Source organism: Anopheles moucheti, chromosome 3 (assembly GCF_943734755.1).
Source record: "Anopheles moucheti chromosome 3, idAnoMoucSN_F20_07, whole genome shotgun sequence".
Lineage (NCBI taxonomy): Eukaryota > Metazoa > Arthropoda > Insecta > Diptera > Culicidae > Anopheles > Anopheles moucheti.
In genome coordinates, this window is record NC_069141.1 from 38,171,765 (window position 1) to 38,192,883 (window position 21,119).

At 41.2% G+C, this 21,119-nt stretch overlaps 3 protein-coding genes across 3 annotated transcripts; all 3 read right to left on the reverse strand.

The window, feature by feature from the left end:
• Positions 1-501: 501 nt before the first annotated feature.
• LOC128302673 (uncharacterized) lies at positions 502-2,116 on the reverse strand. Its single transcript, XM_053039537.1, has 2 exons — positions 1,589-2,116; positions 502-510 (listed from the first exon to the last, which is right to left on the reverse strand). The coding sequence occupies exons 1-2, from the start codon at positions 2,114-2,116 to the stop codon at positions 502-504; spliced, it is 537 nt and encodes a 178-aa protein (XP_052895497.1).
• A 7,830-nt stretch (positions 2,117-9,946) lies between these two features.
• On the reverse strand, positions 9,947-17,315 carry LOC128301698 (intersectin-1). Its single transcript, XM_053038292.1, has 13 exons — positions 16,391-17,315; positions 14,260-14,967; positions 13,777-14,189; positions 13,602-13,699; positions 13,350-13,525; positions 12,872-13,256; positions 12,628-12,801; positions 12,310-12,552; positions 11,842-12,053; positions 11,584-11,773; positions 11,088-11,504; positions 10,890-11,019; positions 9,947-10,772 (listed from the first exon to the last, which is right to left on the reverse strand). The coding sequence occupies exons 1-13, from the start codon at positions 16,549-16,551 to the stop codon at positions 10,567-10,569; spliced, it is 3,513 nt and encodes a 1,170-aa protein (XP_052894252.1). The 5' UTR covers positions 16,552-17,315; the 3' UTR covers positions 9,947-10,566.
• A 675-nt stretch (positions 17,316-17,990) lies between these two features.
• Positions 17,991-20,839, reverse strand: LOC128302674 (sodium/hydrogen exchanger 3-like). Its single transcript, XM_053039538.1, has 9 exons — positions 20,760-20,839; positions 20,672-20,675; positions 20,213-20,510; positions 19,479-19,936; positions 19,288-19,408; positions 19,005-19,143; positions 18,702-18,919; positions 18,555-18,638; positions 17,991-18,496 (listed from the first exon to the last, which is right to left on the reverse strand). Exons 1-9 carry the CDS (start codon positions 20,837-20,839, stop codon positions 18,276-18,278), a joined length of 1,623 nt encoding a protein of 540 aa, XP_052895498.1. The 3' UTR covers positions 17,991-18,275.
• Between the last annotated feature and the right edge of the window lie 280 nt (positions 20,840-21,119).

Consider the following 21,119-nt stretch of genomic DNA (forward strand, 5'->3'; position numbering starts at 1 on the left):
TGAATTTTCTACCAAACAGGTATCTGTAATACTTTTTTACTCCAAATATTATAGCATACGCTTCTTTATCCACCTGTGTATATTTTTGCTGTGTGGTTGATAATGTCTGTGAGGCATACTGAATTGGGCGCTCAATATTATCTGGACATATATGACTGAGAACAGCTCCAACTCCGTATGGGGAAGCATCTACAGCTAGCACTAATGGCAAGGTACTATCATAGTGTACTAATACTTTCTCCGATTGTATTTCTGTTTTAACCCATTGAAAAGCCTTTTCACATTCCGCGTTCCACTGAAATTGTGTATTATTTTTCAACAAATTATTGATCGGATAGATTTGGGTACTCAGATTTGGTAGAAATCTGCCATAATAATTTACCAGCCCCATGAATGCTCGTACTTGATCCTGATCTTGTGGTCTTGGCATCTGCTGTATAGCTTCTACTTTGGTCTTCATTTTATGTATTCCTTTCTTGTCGATCTCATATCCGCAATATTCTATACTATCTGCAAAAAAATGACATTTACTTGCATTAATTCGCATATTATTTTTATCAAATCTTTTTAACACTTCGTATAATCTTTGCATGTGTGTTTCTTCATTTGGTCCTGTTATTTTAACGTCATCTAGAAAAACAGACACCCCTGGAATATCCTGTAAAATTGAACTTATTTGTCTCTGAAAAATAGCTGGTGCTGATGCCACTCCGTACATTAACCTGGTAGGTTTGAAAAGTCCCATGTGCGTATTTAGTGTAAGAATTTCCTGACTTTCGGGATGAACTTCCATTTGTAGATAAGCTTGAGCTAGATCTAGCTTTGTAAATTTCTCTCCACCCGCCATGTTTGCAAAGAGTTCTTCAATTGTGGGTAGTGGGTGTTCGTCTACCAATAAACTTTTATTCACTGTTAATTTATAGTCTCCGCACAATCTTATTTTGTTTCCCGCTTTTTTTACTGGAACTATTGGAGTGGCCCATTCGCTTTGGTTTACCTTTTCCCATATACCTTGCTGTACAAGATTATTCACTTCCTTTTCTACCAGTTCTTTCAATGCGAAGGGTAATGTTCTGGCTTTAAGAAAAACGGGCCTAGCATTCTCTTTTAAAACAAGTGAAGCTTTCATGTTAGCTATTTTTCCTACCGTTGCTTCAAATATAGTTGGAAATTGTTCCATTACTTTTTCTTTGACTATTTCGGACGACGAAATTAAATTCACTGATTCTTCCGGATTTTTCAGAATTTCATTCCAATTCCACATTAGAGTCTGTATCCACTCCCGTCCTAATAAAGGGCGTCTTTTTGCATTCACCACAAATATTCTAAGTCTATGTTTTTCTTGTATCCTTTGCACTTCAACCAAAATAGTTCCATGTAATTGTATTTCACTTCCACAATAACTATGAAGTTTTATCTTTGACGGATAAATAGGACAATCTTTAAACCATTTCTGTTTATCTTCTAAGTTGATAATTGTAACTGGTGAACCTGTGTCTACTTCAAACTTTATCTCATTTTTGTTCACTAGTAGCTTTAAAAATATCTTTGGCGCACACACATATTCCTCGTTTTTAATGTTTTTTACCACGATTGTGTTTACCTCATCTTCACTGCTGTCGTGAATTTCTCTGACGACGTTCGCCATTTTGTTTGATGTACTGCGACACACACGCTGGAGATGTCCCACCTTATTGCATTTGAGACATGTAGTGGTGACATGTCTACAGTTGTTAGCAACATGCCCATCACTACCACATCTATAACACTTTACCGGTGTCCATTTGGGGTTCTTTTGTTTTCCTTCCGGCGTTTTCGATTTTTCGACGAATTTTACCTCTACAGCTTCACTTCGCACTATGCCAATTCCTTTTTGTGTCGCTTCCATAGCCAATGCCATTGTTCTAGCCTTTACCCAAGTCAACTCCTTTTCTTCCATCAATCTGGTTTGCATTGCTTTGTTTTGCAGGCCAAACACAAATTGGTTTCGCAAGGCTTTGTTGAGATATTCTCCAAAATCACAATATTTAGCATCCTTTTGCAAAACTTTTGCATAGTCCGCTACACTTTCGCCTTCCTGCTGTTTTCGTTTCCAGAATTTAAATAATTCAACCATTTCTAATGGCTTCGGGTCATAGTGCGTGGTCAATTTTTCCACTATCTCCGCATAATTCAAATCCTCCGGTTCTTTCGGTACGATTAGATCACATAGCGTATTGTAGCACTCCGCTCCCATGTAGTGTAGAATTACCGGCTTCTTTTTTTCTGGCACCATGTCCATTATTTGCATTGATGTTTCCAGGCGTTTCACCCATCGTTTCCATGTCAAAACCTCTTTATTAAATGGTTCTATGGGAACGTTTTGCGTAGGGTTGTTCATTTTGCAGGCCGCGGACTTGCACACACTGTTTCCTTTTATTTTATACTTTTCCTCTTCCATGAATCGGTTCGAACTCGTCGCCAACTGTTATATTTCGGAACAAGAGAGAAAAGACGTGCGTACTCGTGCAGTTCCAATCCCCGACTGACTTTTATTCTCTACTGTCACTCTGACAGATATGACAGAAGTTATAACAAATTATCTTACCAGGTGTTTTACATAAATTCCAATTTTAATGGTAATTGATTTACATTCTTAATATTTCTTTTTAAGTTTTGTTTTAATTTCTGTGGTAACCTAACCTTAAAGTAACCTTTTTTATATTTGTATTTATATTGCAAGTTGTTTTCTCTTCTTTTAGCTTCTTTTTATACTTTATGAGCTATGGTTTTGTTATTTGTGTAATGCTTTTTCTACGTCTTAAAACACTAATCGAACCGTATTATTAGTCTGAACAACAATTTCGTCAAAAACTAGTGGCAAACATTTTCCGATGAAAAGCTGAACAATTTACACTTTCGCTCATCAATTTTCTTCGAAAGGAAGAGGAAAACTTTGCTTATGGAAAGTGGAAAGTGGAAAGTTACTACTACACAAATTTTTTTCGGGTGCCCCCGACATGGCGAGGCCCTAGGTGACCGCCTACACCGCCCTCCGTTTTATCCGCCGCTGGGGGTAATATTATTACGTGCCTATTACATCCCAATGCAGGGTTTACCATGGTACGTTTCCAGGTAGACATGTATCCAAACTTATTGATCAAGGAAACAACATTTTATTCTTTAACGATGAGCAGGCAGTTTACAAGATTGGATTGTTTCAGTGCTCTTTCTACCACAGTGGTCTTGTCTGATGGTTCCAACATCACAATCAGTAACATCTTCATTCATACCGACTACATTGAAGATTCGTTTTACAACAATATTGCATTGCCGACGCTATCGTACCTGCCATCCTACCTACCTGCCAACTTGTATTATGAAATAATCAAACATGATAAAAAAGCATACTTGCATGGTAAACAACAGAGCGGTGACAAGGCATCTGAAGGTAACAAGCACCCATCGTCCAACAGCACTAATTTCCAAAAATGGTTATAATTAAAATTTTAATGCATGCAGATTTCATTGATTTGGCTGTCACGGTGCAAGGACTATCAATTATATTAAACAATAAAATGAAACCAAACGGGGAAACAACGCCCGTGACTTTTTCAAGGGCTACAGTTCGAACAGCTACAAGTTGTACAAGTTGTCCCAACAAAAATAAGCGAGTGCAAAATAGTTTACAAATATGTTTCTGCAAAGGTCAAATCAATCGTTTGTTGTGTTCAAGATATCATTGAGGTACGTGAATATCAATATTTAGAATCTCTTCCAATAGGTTTATATTTTGATGTGGTAGTTCGCATAAATTTTTATTACTGTCATTTTACAGGACACATTTTCACATTTTCAATTACTCATTCCTACAGGAGTTTTACTGGACAGTACAGGAGAAGCATGATGGACTTGAAGCGAGTTCGCGATACCACAGTTCTGGGCGGAGGAAAGCTAAAACCACACCGATCCTGCAGGAACCAGTAAATGAGGATTCAATGTGGGATGGGGATTTAATATTGAATGCTATAATGATATTGCTTCCTGAGCAATATGTCTTGGCAAGCAATAAATACCATTATTATCTTTATTCAACAAATCAATCAATTCAATCATCAAATCAAATTACAATGAAATGCATTTGCGTTTTGTTCTACAACTCGAAGACAGAAACAAATGGCATTGGTAGTTGATATATGATTCTTGACCAGCAATACGTAGGTTACGTTGAAAACTACGTTGCGCATGGTGTAGAAGGTCCATATGGCGCACTGTTTGGCCATAAATGCAGGCGCAGCTCAGAAAAGCTCAACGTATTGCAACGCCTCGTCTGAATGAGGCCAAGTTCATTAATGGAGCCGCCCAGTAGGTTGTACAAACGACACTTAACAGCATCTATGAACATATTTGTTGAAGCAATTCGACCCTTCGAATAGATTATCCTTTGTTGAAGATATGTTTGGGAAAAGATATGACTATGGTGTAAAGTGCAGTTTGGTTATGTTCAAAATTAAAATGTATTAATTTTATGAATTTTTATTTTATGCTCTCAAAGGGTGAGTAAGAATTTTGAATAAAAAAAAGTCAATGTACAAAGAAAAACATCGTTATAAATAAAACGTATTTTATATAAGTGTTATTTAAAAAAATATTATCAGGACCGAAATGAAGTTTATTTAAATTGATATTTTTCGCGAAATTGTTTGGGTAAACTAGTAAAATTTACTAGATACTACATGCAATGTTAGCACGTAGTCGGATAGTCCATCTTCAACTAATGCGGAACAACCAGCATTTTGCATTTGGCAATGTTGTGTAGAACCGCTGCCGCTACCACACTATAACACCGTTTAAGGGCCGCTCCATGGAGCATAATTGTACCGGGGTACCAGAACGATATAAGTTCTATATAGTTCTAGCTTCGTTTCGCCGTGACAAGTGTTTTGAGTGCAGAAGTTTCTCCCATATTGTAGAAAGACCAGTTGACAGACAGTACGTACCTTGGCGCATATTTCAATATTCATGCTGTTGTTGGGGCTGATCTTTTACCCAAGATAGGTGAAGTTTTGGATGACTTCGGAAAGTGCGATCACCTATCGGTACGTTATCCTTGCACAAGTCGGGAAATTTTGGCAGAGCCACGTGCTGTGTCAACATGAATTTGGATTTTTCCTCGTTGAACTCCCCTATCAGACGTTTTCGATCGTCTGCTCATAAAACACTACTACAGAAAACATAATTACAAAAAATCGAAATAACGAACAATAGAACCAGCGAACTGTCAAACAGAATTTCCGAGTGGATTCATTAATCCACTCCGTAACTATAAAATTGCATAAAACCCGTAGTCGATACTCTGCATTCATCGGATCGGATAATTCGACCTTGAAAGTTTTGAAATTTCTTGTAAAAAATAAAGTGAAAACACATACTTGTTGTTTGTTTGTTCTTCTTTCAGTAAAAAGCAATCCGCATGATAGGAATGGCTTAGTTCGTTCCCATTTCGATATTTATTCGCATCTGCTTTTGTTTGTTATGGTTGCTATACATGTAAATTAAGTGAAATGCTATGGTCAGCACTGAACTCTTTCACCAATAGTTTTGGTTATGTGCGGTTTTGCTATTTAATAAATATTACACTTTTCGCTTTACTTTCAGCTCGTACGTGTATACGCTGCTGGTATGACACATCGTTTAATGTTTGTTTCCCCATGCTGTTTAATGCTGCTTATTTGTCTCAAGTGTTGTTTTAAATGCATCCACCATCGTCCACCAGTCGTACGACAAAAAGGATAAATAATTATATCGTGTCCGTTTTCTCTTTTTCTTACATCTTCCCTTTTAAGTTACACACAACATTACACACCAGTCACACATCGATTGGAACATGGGAAAGTTAAAAATGATTTAGATAATGAGCATGACTGATATACATGCGGTACCGCGCGTTGCGTGCGTGTCTGCTTGCTTTCTTTATTATTGTATATTGTTTTAGTTGAGTTTGTGACATTAGGTGGAATATGCGCTTCTTTTCGGTGCTTTCTAACCACTGCCCTTTCTACATTACATAGTTTAATATGTTTTTGTGGAGTTTAATTGTCGTTTGCAGTGGTACCAGTTCACGTTTGCGTTAGTTTGCGTTTTCAGTAGTCTTGCGATTCGAGTATGGTTTTGCTGTCTTTCTTTATGATTATCTATATCACGTTCTATAGCAGTTCTATTGTATTGTTCGTTAAATAAGTTTACACAACACCAACAACTTCTACATTGGTAACACATCCATTTTCTGTTTAAGCAATAGTTTAAAGCAAAAATAAAAGGCGAGAGAGAGATATGTTTTGACGATCACATATTTAAATGTTGTCATTTGATAAATTAAAATCATTTGTGAAAATGGAAGGAAAGTCCACAACATAACTTTACCTAAAACCTTACTCTGCAATTCCAAAAAATTATGAAATTGCCAAAAAAACAACGCGCCTGTGGCAATTGCAAATATTTCTTTCCAGTTCCTAGCAGTAAAGTTGTGTTTCCCTTGTTTTAAGAAGGTTGGAAAGATATTCCACGGAAAGTTTCACTAATAGTTCATTGTCTTTTATTCTCAACTTTATTTGATCTTACGTGTTTCCTTTGTTTTGTTTTTTGTGTTCGGTTATTTCATCGTTTTTGTTTGTTTGTTTGTTTGTTTTTACATTTACAACACACATTTGCTTTTTGGGGAGTACGTTAAGATGCATTTGCTTGGTTTGGCTTTTGCTATTATAATAGCCATGGTATTGCGGAAGGAGTTCACAATGTACACAAATGTGGAAAATCCTGGTAGAGCGGCGCCGATGCACTCAGGAGCAGCAGTGAGCAGCTGCTTAGCCGTCGACGTACAGTTGGTGGTTTTTGTTCTTGCCGATAATTAATAACAATTATACATGATTTTCGCACATGGCTTCAAATATATATTGTGAACATGTTTGTGTTTGTGGTTTCGTTATTTGAACGTTCTTTTATCATTTGCTGTATCGTACACCGGCCCGAACGACCGTTGTGTGCGACCGGGACACAGGGAAACGGAAAGCTACAACCTAAACACTATCAACCTGAACATTGTTAGCCCGAACCGCTTAGATATGGAGTTAGAGAGAAAACGTTCAACGCGTCACCCACCGTCCTACCCGCTACTAAATTCATTTAACGCTCGCAATAGCATAATAAATAACACATTTTCTGAAGAAATAACCTTTCCGTTCCGGCGTACGGTTCATCATAGCAGTGGCCATCCTTGGCTTGGAAATACATAGCGTGTAAGAGAGGTGGAGAGGTTTTTCGTTTTGCCTTCGTCGAATAATAGGATTAGGGGGCTATATGTATACACACATATATATGTGTATGTGTGTGTGTGTGTGTGTGTGTGTGTGTGAGCATGTATGTATGTATATATTTATATATGCTTCTGTATTATTAGTAATCATTCTATAGCATATGCGTAACGAGTTTGGTTTTGTGATGGGGTTGTTCTTACTAGCGTTAACGAGCAGTTTTGCGAATTTTAATTGATATCCGGCTTTGGGCGATACGGTAAAACCGTTCGCAATAAATAACGAGGGCTATACGATTTAAATATATGTATATATATAAGTATGCTTACAATATAACCGGTTCCATTTTGCGGCACCCTCGCCTGACACGCACCAGGCCACATTGAGATAAGTGTTTTCGAACAAACAAAACAAACCGATATAAACTGACCGTGCCGGCCGTGTCGGCACAAAATATTAGTGCCTGCCGCCCCCCTGTTACTTTAAATCACACTCCATCTCTTCCATTTGAATAATCATACATGATTACATACAATCACACACATCGTACCGCCGAGAAAAACGATTGGTTTTATACTCAAAATGTACACATGTCATCTTAAGAGCTATAGCGCCGCATCATCGTAATCATAAGAATAAGTAACTGTAACACAATGCGCCCTGCATTGGCGGACGTAACTGTAAAGCGAAATGTCATAAATCACCGAGAACCGAATGCCGGCTGCCCATTCAATCAGCCACTCCACACAGTTTTGCCAAGCTGAAAACTCTTTCCCGTTGCGAATGCGTTGTGCACCTTGCGCCGTACGTGTGCGACATTAATGTTATGCACACGTTTACGTAGTTTAATGTTTGCAATTTGCTCGAACGGAGTGTAGCTGCTGTGTGCTAAGAAAGAACAACGAAATGAAGCTTTCGAAAAGGGACAGAATGTTTGCGGGTAGCGTATTTTGTCCTGTTTGCAACCATTAACACTATTTTCTGATTTATCGTTTCGATAATCACTAGCAACCATTGAAATGTAACCAGCCAAAGAGTGCGAGATAGATAGAGAGAAAGATGTACTACCACTGTTTTACTTCTGGGCCTTGGCCTATTTCTATCGGTTATGTAACACATGCTCAGCTGTTCAGTAAATAAACTAATTCGCAGGAATGTTTTCGCCTTTCCAACACTAACAAAGGCAACATAAACACTGACCCATCATATCATATCTAACTTAACAACTTGTCCTACACAGCTGATTGTGACGATTTTCATTGCTTTTAGGAAATGGGGGATATAATATTTACGAAAGGTTAATATCTACAACGTTCATGCCGCCGATCTGGCCACCCGGTGTATGATTAGCCGTTCTTCTGCGGCATTACAGAATACTACGCTATCACCCACCCATCATCCCCCGCGTTTGGAACTGGTTTACTTTTGTAAATAAAATATTTGCTAGAAGTATGAGTAAAACTACACCCCAAAGCGAGTAGAGACACCTGGGAGTGGGAAACTGAAAGTCCGTAAATCAGCCTCTTGCTAAATACTTCCTGCTCTTCCTTCGCAAACGCACTGGTAAAACAAAAACTGATAATACTTGCTTTTTTTGCGGCTGATCGCTCGGGTGGCAACCCTGCAACAGTTTACAGCAGCCTATGCGCGTCACCCTCCTAGCGAGAGCGAGGTAATTGTGTGTAAGATGATTGTATGTAAATAGAATACTACTACTATGCGTGTTTTATTTGTAATTGTGGGTCCCTGTGGGCAGCCACCGGACGAGCGTCACCGTAGGAAAGTGATTCCGTGCGTCGTTTTGCCGGCCCTTTTTGTTTTCTAATGACCCCCACACGCTTGCCCAATATTTCCATCGAAATTAAATCAATCGTCCTGATTGCTACATTAACATTATACACCTATAACAGTGGGTTTTTTGTTTGTTTTGTTTTGTTAAATCTTTGCTAAAGTGGTGCTACTGCGGCGCTGCCCATCTGCTCTCCTTGTGAAATGCTCGCATTATTAGCTGATTATTGTTGCATTGATTAATATCGTTATTGTTACTCATAGTATTTTCGTTACAGTTACTGTTAGTATAATTAGCTTTATCATTATTGATTTTATTGTTGTGGTATCGCTTATTGTTGTTGTGTAGATCGTCCTCAGCACCGTCCGCTGCCTGACTGTAGCTGTTACCGTTGCGGCCATAATCCGCACGACAAGGGTTGTCGCTTCGGACGGTGGTGCTAGGGTCGGTGCACCGTGCGAAACCACCGACTAAGCCATCTCGATGTATCGCGTCGTTATGGGCTCTGGTGAACGTTGCAGAAAGCCCTGCTACCCGTTATACATTGCCTTCAAAGCGCAGCGTGGTGGAAAAGGTTAAAGAGATTTCTTTTGTAAAAAAGCACGCCCAACGATAGGCAGGTAACATACTCGCTCCCACCTTCCAAGTGAGGAAATTGTGTCGCTAAAATATAACTAACAAAAGAGCCAAAACAATATTTACTACACTGCTAGAAATTAAAAGTGAAACTTATAATACCCCAAAATAAAGGATAAAAGCATACCCCCAATGTCCAATACCACACAAAACACACCGAAAAAGAAACGAATACTTTTCTTTCTGCTCACAGAGAGATAACAATCATGAAAACAAAAGAGTTAAACAAAGATTATCGATAAGATATACACATATATATATAAATAACGAACCATTTGCTATTACATATGATTACTAAAGAAATTACCTCAAACGGTATTTACCGTCCGAATTTCGATTGGCATTTTCCTAACTAAAGATATCATTTGGTATGATATTTGAGTAGGTCATACACGCGTACATACAGCATACAGATATTACAAAGAACAGATCTCATCAAACAGATAGTGAATTGAAAAGAATATAAATTATACATTTTTTTTTCTTGACAGGGTACGTAACAAGTAAGCCATATACATTTTAGCTTATATACGTAAATCGATCTCTTATGCACAGTTTCCGGATTACATACAATCGAACTAACTATCCTCCGCTCAGGGACAAATGTAGATTACACTCGATTCGAGCGTTTCGTAGCACTAACGCGTACACATAATGCGATGGGAATGATTGTTGGCAAAATACACGATAAAAAACGGAAAAAACATACAGACAAAAGAAAAATTTACACACATAATGCCACCGTAACTGAACATTTACAAACAAAAAAACACAAAAATAAAGCCATGTCCAAACAAACTACGCGATGTACAAACTACATTGAGCGTGTGGTTTGTATGTGGCGGTGTTGTGTTAACTAGCAGCGGGAGATTTGCCGTTCTTACCGGACGACACGAACGGGCCGACGTAATTGCTCGGGAACAAACCGGTGGTGCCGTTCAGTTCGCCGCGCCACCACTCCGGCTCATCTCGGCCGAGCACGCTAATGATATCGTCCTTCTCGAAGGACAGCTCGTCGTCGTTCAGTGCTTTGTACGGATACAGTGCGATGACTTTATCTACCGATTTATTAAAAAACATATCGTAAGTCAACATACTCAACTAATTTGCGTAGTGCCAAAACGGGAGATGATACCCATCCTCCCATTAACCATTACTTCAAACCCGCTACCTACCGAGAATAGTTTCTGTCAGCTCAACCTTACTCGCCGACACTGGCGTATTGCGGCCACTGTTTCGTCCACCCTGCAGTATTTTCACATACGTCGCTGGGAACCAGCCGATCTGCCGGCGACGACCCTTTGCCTGTAAAACATAACCAGCGTTTAGATGTGATACGGTGCACAACACTTTTCGCGCCACCTGTAACCTACCTGTAGCTCACCCTCCCACCAACCGGAATCGGTCTTTTTTCTTATCATTATTAGCTGTCCGCGCTGAAGTGACAGCTGTTCCGAGCTGGTCGCTTCGTACGGTGCAATCACCTGTGCCACTTCGCCCTTCCGCCGAAGGCTCGGTGTGGCCGATGTCATGGACATGGAGGAGTACCGAATGTTTTCTTCGTTTGCTGCCGCACCGGACGGCGGTTGAGTATTAATCTGCGACACTTCCGAATCTAGCTCAGCCTGATTTCGTGCATCCTCTGCATCCTGAGTATTACTACCGGCAGCGGTCGTTGATTGCTTGCGTTTTGTTTCCTGTTCGTACGATTGCGCTTGTGACTGGTGCTGTTCCTGTTCCTGGTGTGCTGGTTGCTCATTATATGTGGCTTGGTTGCCATTCATCACCTCCTGCACGAATGATAAAACAAAACCACCAAAACCTCAAATCATTGACAACAATTTCAAAGAAAATCACATTTTTACTTACGCCTTCCTGTTTTTGCACGTAGTTCGATGGGAAAATACCGGTCCGATTGCCAATTGTGCCAGTCCACCAGTCTCCTTCCTTCTTTGAAACGGCGATCGTTTCACCTGCATCGAACACAAGATCACCTGCTTCTGCCGATTGGTAGGCATAACACGCAACATAATATTCAACATCACCGTTACAAGTAGCCCTGATGAACGTGTAAAAACAATAGTGTAACTGTAATTTTAATCTCTTACGCAATTTCTCTCTTCTTACTCTGTATTATCGTTCGCTGGTGGTTGGTAATCTTCAACTGGTGCGGCCGTGTATTCAGCTACCGGTTCACTATAGGCTATCGTTTCTGGAACCGCTTCAACTACGTTCAGGTTGCTGTCTACCTTTTCTACAAATGATTCCGGGAACCAACCAGTGTGACCATTGATTTCACCTGCCAACCATCCAGGTTCTGCATTCTGTTCCAGCGGTACCTATGGATATTTAAAAAGAACATCAGATGCCAATCATGCACCACGATAGACTAACAGACTCTAGCAGTTGTGAATAATGAATAATGAGAAGAATCAATCAGGATTCATTAATCATTAATAAAATGATAAATCATTTCAGAATCAAAAATCATCAGAATAGAGATTCAGAATCATTCATGAAGTTCAAATATACATTCAGATTCATGAATATGAATCACATAAGTGTCCAGCAGCACTTCTTCTTCCGTTCATTTACCATCACAATATCACCAGGTTGGAATGATATCTCGTCGTTATTCCGCGCATTAAACTCGTAGATTGCCCTATACTTCATGTATCCCGGTGGCGTTTGGACATCATCGCCAGACCTTGTGGCCGCTGGTACGGGTTCATTGCTGACCGCCGCATGCGTTGCGGTATCCGAAGTGGCCCAAGAGTTGGACGTATCCCAGGCGCTGGTGTACGACTCGTTTTTGCGATTATTTTTCATCTCCAATATCTATTTCGAAATCAAATAAATAGAAAGCCGTTAATAGTGGCAAAAAGGTTTTCATATTAAAATCCTTAGCTTTACCTGAATTCTTTGCATGTCATATTCGCCGTAAAGTTTCTCGCATGCATCGATCAAATCGGTCAATTGTGATTTCAGCTCGATTAGCTGATCACTGTTCAGATTAATATCTGTCGATTTGTTCTCGATCTGTTGCTTGGTGTTTTCTAGCTTGTCCTTCAGCTGCTGTATAACGATCTATAAGGAAAGTTAATATATATTTTTAATAAACTTACTCTGAAATAACTTAACATAAGTCAACTTATACCTGTTTGTTGGTGAATTGTAGCTGGCTTTCTGTTTCACCCGATTTACTCTTCGCATCTAGCTTCGCCTTCTCCTGGCTCAACTGTACCAGCCGCTGGTTCTGTTCTTTTACCTTCGCCTTTAGCTGCGTCATTTCCGCCATCTGTGTGTCACGGGTGGTACGCATGCCGTCGATTGTGGTTTTAACATTAGTGACACCGACGCGCGTGTCGCAGATCTTTTGCGACAGCTCCTTGATGCGTTCGTTGAACGTGCTCAGCTCGACGCTCAACGATTGATTTTGCGCTTTTAGTTTGAGCACGTTTTCCTGTTCACGCTGCCTGTGCTGTTGCATTTCGGCTATCTTTTGGGTTTCCCATTCGAGCTGACGTTGCTTCTCCAGCTCCCTGTAAGGTATTGAGGAGATGGACGTGATCAATCGAAAAAATAAGCAAGCATAGCAGTAAAAAAATAGTTAGCTAATTTCAACAATTACGTACTTTCGAGCAAGTTCCTTCTTTTCGAGTTCACGCTTGCGTTGTTCCTCTCGTTCCTGTTCGAGTTCGCGTTGGCGCTGCAGTTCTTTTTCCAGCTCTTGCTGCTTCTTCATTTCAGCCTCGAGCTTAGCTTTACGGATTTTTTCCTGTTCTTCACGCTCTTTGCGTTCACGTTCCTCCTAAATATTATTAGTGAAAAGGAATTGGAGTTAAGAAGCTTACTAAATAACGCAATCCACCATTAACATGATTCACCTGTTCCTTCTTTTGTATATCCATCAATGCTTTTCGTCGCCGCTCGAGTTCCGCTTGGCCTTTGTCGAAGTTTTCCTTACGTTTATCTTCGAACGAAGCTGTATGACGAAATGAACAATGCAAAAATTAACGTAAAACCATATTTAAAATCCCCATCCGGACAAAGTTTCCTTACTTTGTGGTAAGCCAGACAGAGGATCAAGCTCAACGGGGGCATGTACCGGTGCTCCCTGCGACGAAACGGAACCATGGCGAGAACCTACCACAGAACCGTGACGTGACGAAGCCTTCCGGAAAGAAGGTGGCACAAGATCGGGTGGCAGTGTGGTAGGAACCTTCTCGCCAGCAGCGGCCATGTCACACAAATACATCGCCAGTACAAACTCTTCGCAACCGAGCCGTCCATCGGTGTCCATATCAGCGAGAGCCCAAATTTGGGCCAACATCGCCTGTGGAAGTTTGGTTTGCACCATAATGTTGCGTGCTTGCGGCCCGGTCAGGAATCCGCTTCGGTTACGATCAGTCGTATTGAACAGTTGGGTGTATTTCAGCTTAGCTGGACCCTTTATTGCCCACTCGATTTGGCCTCTATAGGGGGATGACATCAATCATGACATTACATCACTTACATTAAGCAAAAAACACAACATTAACTCACGGAGATTCAATAGACGGAGCCCGTTCCGAGATTGACATCGAGCGCGCTGGAGTTCCGCCACCAGAATGCGGTGGTGTCGGCGGTGCTGGAACGACCTGTGATGATACACCACCCACCAGTGGCACTGCACCCACACTTCCCAGTGGATCAATCAACGGCTTTACGGCTGCTGTTGGTGGAATAGTTGGGGCGGTCCCTACCAGACCACCGATCAACGGTTGTTGCATTACAGCTGGAGCAGGCGCCATACCCGGAAGCGTCGGAACGCCTGGAATCAGCGGTTGACCCATCGCAATGAGCGGAGCCTGGGCGGTGGCACCGATCAGGGGTTGTGGTGGAAGGGCCGGCTTAGGTGGCGCCATCATCGGGACCTGGGAGGCAACCATTTGATTGTTCATCAGCGGAGGCACTACAGCGTGCGGAACGATCCCGGCAGCAAGTGGAGCCATCATCTGAGGCTGTGCTTGTGGAACTACTTGTGGTACGGCCGCAATCGTACCGGACAATGATTTCAGCGGATCGAGCGGGCTCAAACCGGAAGTGGGGGTGAGTATGGGTGTTCCACCGACGGCAGTAAGCGAAGCGATAAGTGTTGGCGGAAGTGCCTTGGGAACTTCAAATCCACGCAACTTTAGATTGATCAGCTTGCAGGCGATGCTGAATTCACCGAGCGTCATTCGACCGTCGGCATCCGTATCGGCAAGAGCCCTTAAAATACAATGAAAGGAGTAATTATTAATAAAATGAAACCAAATTTACTAGCACCAACCAGGGACATATAACAAATATAACCTAAAACAAAATAACTTTTGTTCAATAATTACAATATTTTTGAGTAATTAGTTTGAGGAATGTTTGAACATTACATGTCAATCTATTAGGCATATTTTTTGCCAAAACAATCAATAACATCCTTTTTAATTGCTGTCATTAAAAAAGGAACCCACGATGCGCAAAGGGACGACGTGAACCACTCGATGACTCATAGGTAAACAACTTTTGCTTATGCCCTTGAGAGCGTGGCTAATACACGGTCCATTTAGTACGGGGAGCGTCCCCCCGAAACCAAATAACTAACCGTGGGTTGTACCCAATCTACTTCATCTGTTGTTCGGTCAACCTCTCATTAATTAGGCAGAGCTGGAAGAGAAGTACATTATCGAGTGCTTTAGTTGGGGGTTTTTCGGGAGAATCGTTTTTACCTCCCTCATATTTCGGGGCCCCGTACGGTTTCGATATAATTGAGCTTTAATTTGGAGCTATCCGAAGCGCTCTCTAAATGCTTCGGCAAACTTTTCGATTACAAATAATGCACTTGGGGAAACCTTGGAGGTGGACATTTTCTGAGAGATTCAGGGTCGGGATATGTACTAGATTAAGCCAAGGTAACAAGTGTTTGATTTTGACTGCCCTTTCTTGACAATTTTGGCTATACTAAGCTTCTTGATGGCTTACTGTAATGCAATTAAGACAGTCCAACCGATCGTGGGTTGAAGCGTTCTAAGGCCAAGAAATTTCCAGTACAGCAGTACATAAGCAGCCCAGTGTGCATGTTGTGTGTTCCATTAACACTCACTTGATAATGTCAGCTTGCCTGTGGAACGAAACATAAAAATCAATGCGAATGACGTTGACGAAGGGGGGAACCGTCCTTTGCACGGTATCATCAAACACACAGTTTCAGCTTTTCAGCGTTGAAGAAAACGATGGCTAGGATTTGCGCGAGTCTAACAAAAATACCAGAAGCAGTCGTCCTGAGTCACGTGAGCCGCTCGGAAGGCGAAACGGAAAAAGGATCTGTAATTATTGCCCACAATCAAGCACACATTGCATTCAACCAAAGGAGGGCGGCTCATTCTAGTCCAAAAACAAAATAGGTACGTTGTTGTAGTCGAAGAAGAAGGCCAGAACGGTACGGTGTTCAGTTGCACTTTTCAGTTATGTAAGCGAAAAAGGAACCGGAAACTCGGTAACCAGCGGAAGTGGCGACAGTGAGTAGAATGAAAACGGAAAAATAAACACCACAATAGATTTTTGATGGGCATACTGGAGCGTACGATGGAAGGTATTGCATTTCACATTTCGACTAAAATAACTCAAATGGCAAAATCATTAAAACACACAATCTTACCATATCTGGCCGAGTATTTGCGGGGGCAGTTGGCTCTGAAGGAAGAATCCTTTAGCCTGCCCACCCGTCACGACACCATCGACCGGTTGAAGCGACTTGAACTGGTCCTCGTACTTGAGCCTCTCGCGGGAGGTTATCACAAACGGGTCGGATGCGTTCATGGTGCTGGTGGTGGTGGTGGTGGTGGCGGCGGCGGTAAGTGATAACAGCAAGCGAGATATTCGCTCTACGTTCTACGTAGGTTCTAAAGTGGGCCGTTTATCAATGGGAAGGGCCACCAAACAATATCCATGCACTGTTTTCTGTTCGCGAACGCTAAGGCCCGACCCGAGACACTCCCGTGCAGAAATATTCTTTCGCACTGCCAACACTCGCGTAGTAGGCGCAGTAACTTTTTTCTTGCTTTTGCACGGCCTTCTTTTCACTTTGTATTTTTCAAATATTTTCACCGTCACCCGAACTCGGTATTACTGCTCATTCAGACTGGCAGCAGCAGGAGCAGCAGCAGCAAGGCCGATGGGGCTGCTGCAATTGGAAGGAAATGATATCACACCTTACACCACTGGGGCATATAGCTCCCCCCAGCAGGATGGTCTGCTTCGGGAGTTCTATTTCTTGAAGGGTATAGAAGCTCACACAGCAGCCTACACACAGGACCACCATGCGCAGGACACGATTCAATGGAAAGTTGTATATCGATTTCTTTGGCTGTGGGGTTGCTCACGGGAGTGCGTTCTTCACAAGCATCGAAATTTTTCTACAATTTTAAACTTTCTCGCTACACCCACACACACTACACAGTTTTCACACCCCTTACGCCAATCGTTGTTATGCGCTTCCTTGTGGGAAGGCAAAAACCGCACTTTTCACGGTTTCAATCTCAATTAGCAGGAGAAATTTTGCATTTAGAATCACAAACTTGCCCACTTCTTCTTTTTCTTGTTTTGCAAGTGCTGAAAGAGAACCTTACAACAGTCGCACTTCGTGGAGGGTTAAATTTGTTTATCTGTCATTGTCATGCTCACCCAATGAGCGAAAGTGACATACAGAAAATGGTTCCCGGCAAACAACCGTGACAGATTGTGAATTGCCAAATTTAAAAAGAAAATCCTCCAACAGATCTTCAAGATTCAGGGTATTCAATATGCATGGAATCGTGGATAACCGAGATATTGAAAATTGTAATAAAAAGATCATGCAAACAATACCAATTTTCCGACAAAAATACAGTACAAAGACAATTGGTTGATAATGCATTCCTATTTCGATTCAATCAATTTCTTTCCATTTTTATTCGCTTTTATAAACTGTATACATCCTTGTATACTTACTTACAGGCGCTATAACGGTTTCGCGGTCTTGGCCTGCAGCAGGAGTCCATTAAACTGCCCACGGCCAAGCGTCGTCGTCAGCCTGTATACATCCAAAATTCAGACAATTCAGACCAATTCAGACACATTTATTCTAAGATTAAGTATTTCATTCACGTGGAGTTATACCCCAAAAGCCACGTGGCAGTGTTAGCCATAGATAATAAATTTGAAACAAGCACGTCCGTGACGCTCTGCTAGTTACGTAACTGACGCCTAGATGACACTTTGATGTCCCTTGATTCAACGCTATAGTTAAGATAAAATACCCGTGTTACTTATACTTCAGGCACATTCAGTCCTAACAAAACAGTTTGGATGTCAATATGATTGTCGATCATATTAACTGTTAGTGAAACTATGCATGATTGAATAGATTCTATAAAATATTTGGTCGAAAATGCATTGTAAGAAATACAACTTTTAAAGATCTTATTGAAACTTATGACGAGTTCTTTGTGCAGAAGCGAGCAAAATATGATCTACTGCTACGAGAATCCTTATTTCCTAGACAACTAAACCATGTCAATTTCTTGGCTATTTTCGTTCGTGGTTGGTTTGGGCTGGTATGAACGTCCACCGTCCAGAATTTTAACTAGTGGCTTGATAGTGATGCCTTGCAGCAACACCGTAAAGTAAATGACCGCAATCGTCGTCGTCAAGAACATTGGCTGCAGTGGAATTCGATCCTCGTCCACCAGTAACACCAAAGCGAACGCAATAGCGCCTCGAAGACCTGAAATCATACGACATTATTAATAAAGCATCATTTACCACATGATTTTACAGTTTACCTCCATAAGACATAACAAATTGATCTACTTTCGTAAGCTTCTGAATTCTGAAACAATTCGCTATCGTTGATAGTACGAAAACACCTATGAATGGTAGAGAAATATTAATAATCACTATCATATGGTTCAGAATCGATCGATACGCACCTAAAATCCTATACACCGAACAGAAGATTATTGTCAGCAAAACGAACCAAGTGTTCCACACATGCTCGTTGTTAACGGTGACCACGCCAAGGAACATGAAAATAATCGTTTCCGCCGAGGAGGACAATGTTTTCAATGTGAACTCAATTGTAGTTCGTGATTTTTCCGACACATTCTGCTCGATGTAATTTTTCATCGTTAGTCCACAGAAAGTGATACTGAAAAAATAGAAAACAAACACAGGAAAAACCATTCTTTTGCTATATTATCTATGAAAAATATGATAATGTCGCCTCAACTTACGCAAGGATACCGCTCATGTTGAAAATTTCTGCATTCAAGTATGCCAGATAAGCCATCACGAAGATGAAAATTGGCTCGATAACACGCACGTGTTCGGTAAATCGGGTCACCAATCCAGTCACGAAGCCCCAGATGACACCTGCAAAACGAAAACAATCATACACCGGTAATTGCTAGACACGAGCAAGGATTATTGACGTACAAGAGGACATTAGATGATCTATTGTATCAGGCTCTTGAAAAAGAAGAGCTTACATCATAATAAATGATTTAGAGGACTTACCTATAATGGAACCGCCGAGTGCAATCACAAAGAATGATCCAATTCCCGACACGATGTCCATGGGTACGATATTGTCAACACCAATTTCGTTGTACAACTCGAACATATGATACAGAATGACCTGCGGTTTGGAAAACAAAATACGGGTTGGGGGCGCGATCTTTCAAGTCTCTATCGGTGGTGCTACGTACAGTGACAGCATAGTTAAGTAACATTTCCCCCAATGCTACAATGTGCAGCACCTCATTGACTTCTATACCCCCAAAGACAGTAAGCACCGCCACAGGATCGACGGCTGCGATCAGTGAAGAAAATAGGAAGATGTGCAGGAGCGGTAGGTCGACGCCGAAAATACCCGTTTGTCCACAGGCCCACAACGAGCTACCGATGGTGGCTATATTAAATATCGTACCAGTCACCGCCAACAGAAGGATGGTGGTAATGTTCTCGAAGAATTTGCGGTTTGGTATAAGGTGTCCTGCGTTAAGGATGATCGGTGGCAATATGTAGAAGAAAAATGTGTTCGGTGTCAGGGGTGGCACATGTAGATTCGACAACCCCCATAATAGTCCACCGACTAGGACACCGACCACGAGCAGCAGGCAGGATTCAGGAAAAGTACCACTAAACTTGGGCGAGACATGGAACACTGAAAATAAAAACGTACTTTATACCGCTATTGGAATTTTACCAACACATTCAATACTCGTTTAATGCTGACGAAATAAGCGATTTTTCGTTGAATGCCTAAACGCATCGGTCAGGAATTCTAACATGTTTCAAGAGTCTAACAGGAATTATGCAATCAATGGTAGATGAAATAAAAAACGCGCGAATAATTGTCAGTTTTATCTGAATTTGAAATTTCCGACACGATTGCTTGGTGACTGAACTGAAGTATTACTCCAACGCAAAGTATGCTTACCAATCTTCGCTATGGTAGCAGACAAAATCCAGACGCCGATCACGAACGGAGTTTCGACGCGGGCAAAGTTCACCTGCGATAGGAGATACTGTCCGTTATTGTGTTCGTAACCGTGCTCACTCTCACCGGCTTTGCCATGTTCGACCATCATCTCATTGCTGTGGCCAGCGCCGTCGTCCGACGACGTAGAAATAGAGGCTATTTTTCCTGTTTCTTCGGCACTACTTTTTAATTCATTCGGTAGTGATTTTCTACTAGTATCGAAAAACAGATCACCGAGCGACGATTTACCGATCGGCTGGAAGATGGAAGAGAAAAACGACAAGAAAAGGTAAAAAACATGTCAAGGATTTGGTTTGAAGGCTCTTCAAATTCATTGTGTGATTCATGAATGATTTTTATAGTATTTCCATAAATACTCATATATTTGTGATGCAAAAAGACATTTTATTAGCTTACCTGTCTGCCGATGGTGGATAGGTCAGGCTTAGCAAGAACGAAGGCATTGTAAGATAGCAAAGCGCTGCAGAAAACTGCATATACACACAAATTGCTCAGTCGTGGTTGATACAGCCTACAGCCACCGGAGATGCACCGCAGCTTCAATAATTCTTGAGCCGCACACATTACTAGAGTAGCTAGTAGGCACTTCAGAAGACACTATACCGCGTACACAATTCTTTCAATTAATTTTCTTTCTCACACCGCTTACAATAGGATTTGAATTGCTTCACGAAAGAACTGACTGTAACTATAATGATCCAACACTCCTTACATTCTAACTAAATGAAACAATTGTTGCTGACACTAGGGGAGTTTTTATATTTACTAAAAAGAGAAACACAATGAAATCTTGAGGACGCCTATAATAACGTTGAATTAAGTGGGTTTATTCAATCAAGAATGT

Excerpts from the sequence above, each read along its gene's own strand:
- LOC128302674 (XM_053039538.1), bottom strand. The coding sequence starts at position 20,839 with ATGTGTGCGGCTCAAGAATTATTGAAGCTGCGGTGCATCTCCGGTGGC. Across the intron at positions 19,937-20,212 it reads TGCTACCATAGCGAAGATTG|TGTTCCATGTCTCGCCCAAG; the intron begins GTAAGCATACTT and ends TTTTATTTTCAG. Across the intron at positions 18,497-18,554 it reads ATTTGTTATGTCTTATGGAG|GTCTTCGAGGCGCTATTGCG; the intron begins GTAAACTGTAAA and ends GTATGATTTCAG.
- LOC128301698 (XM_053038292.1), bottom strand. The coding sequence starts at position 16,551 with ATGAACGCATCCGACCCGTTTGTGATAACCTCCCGCGAGAGGCTCAAG. Across the intron at positions 14,190-14,259 it reads GCTCCGTCTATTGAATCTCC|AGGCCAAATCGAGTGGGCAA; the intron begins GTGAGTTAATGT and ends ATCCCCCTATAG. Across the intron at positions 13,700-13,776 it reads TCTGTCTGGCTTACCACAAA|CTTCGTTCGAAGATAAACGT; the intron begins GTAAGGAAACTT and ends TTCGTCATACAG.
- LOC128302673 (XM_053039537.1), bottom strand. The coding sequence starts at position 2,116 with ATGGTTGAATTATTTAAATTCTGGAAACGAAAACAGCAGGAAGGCGAA.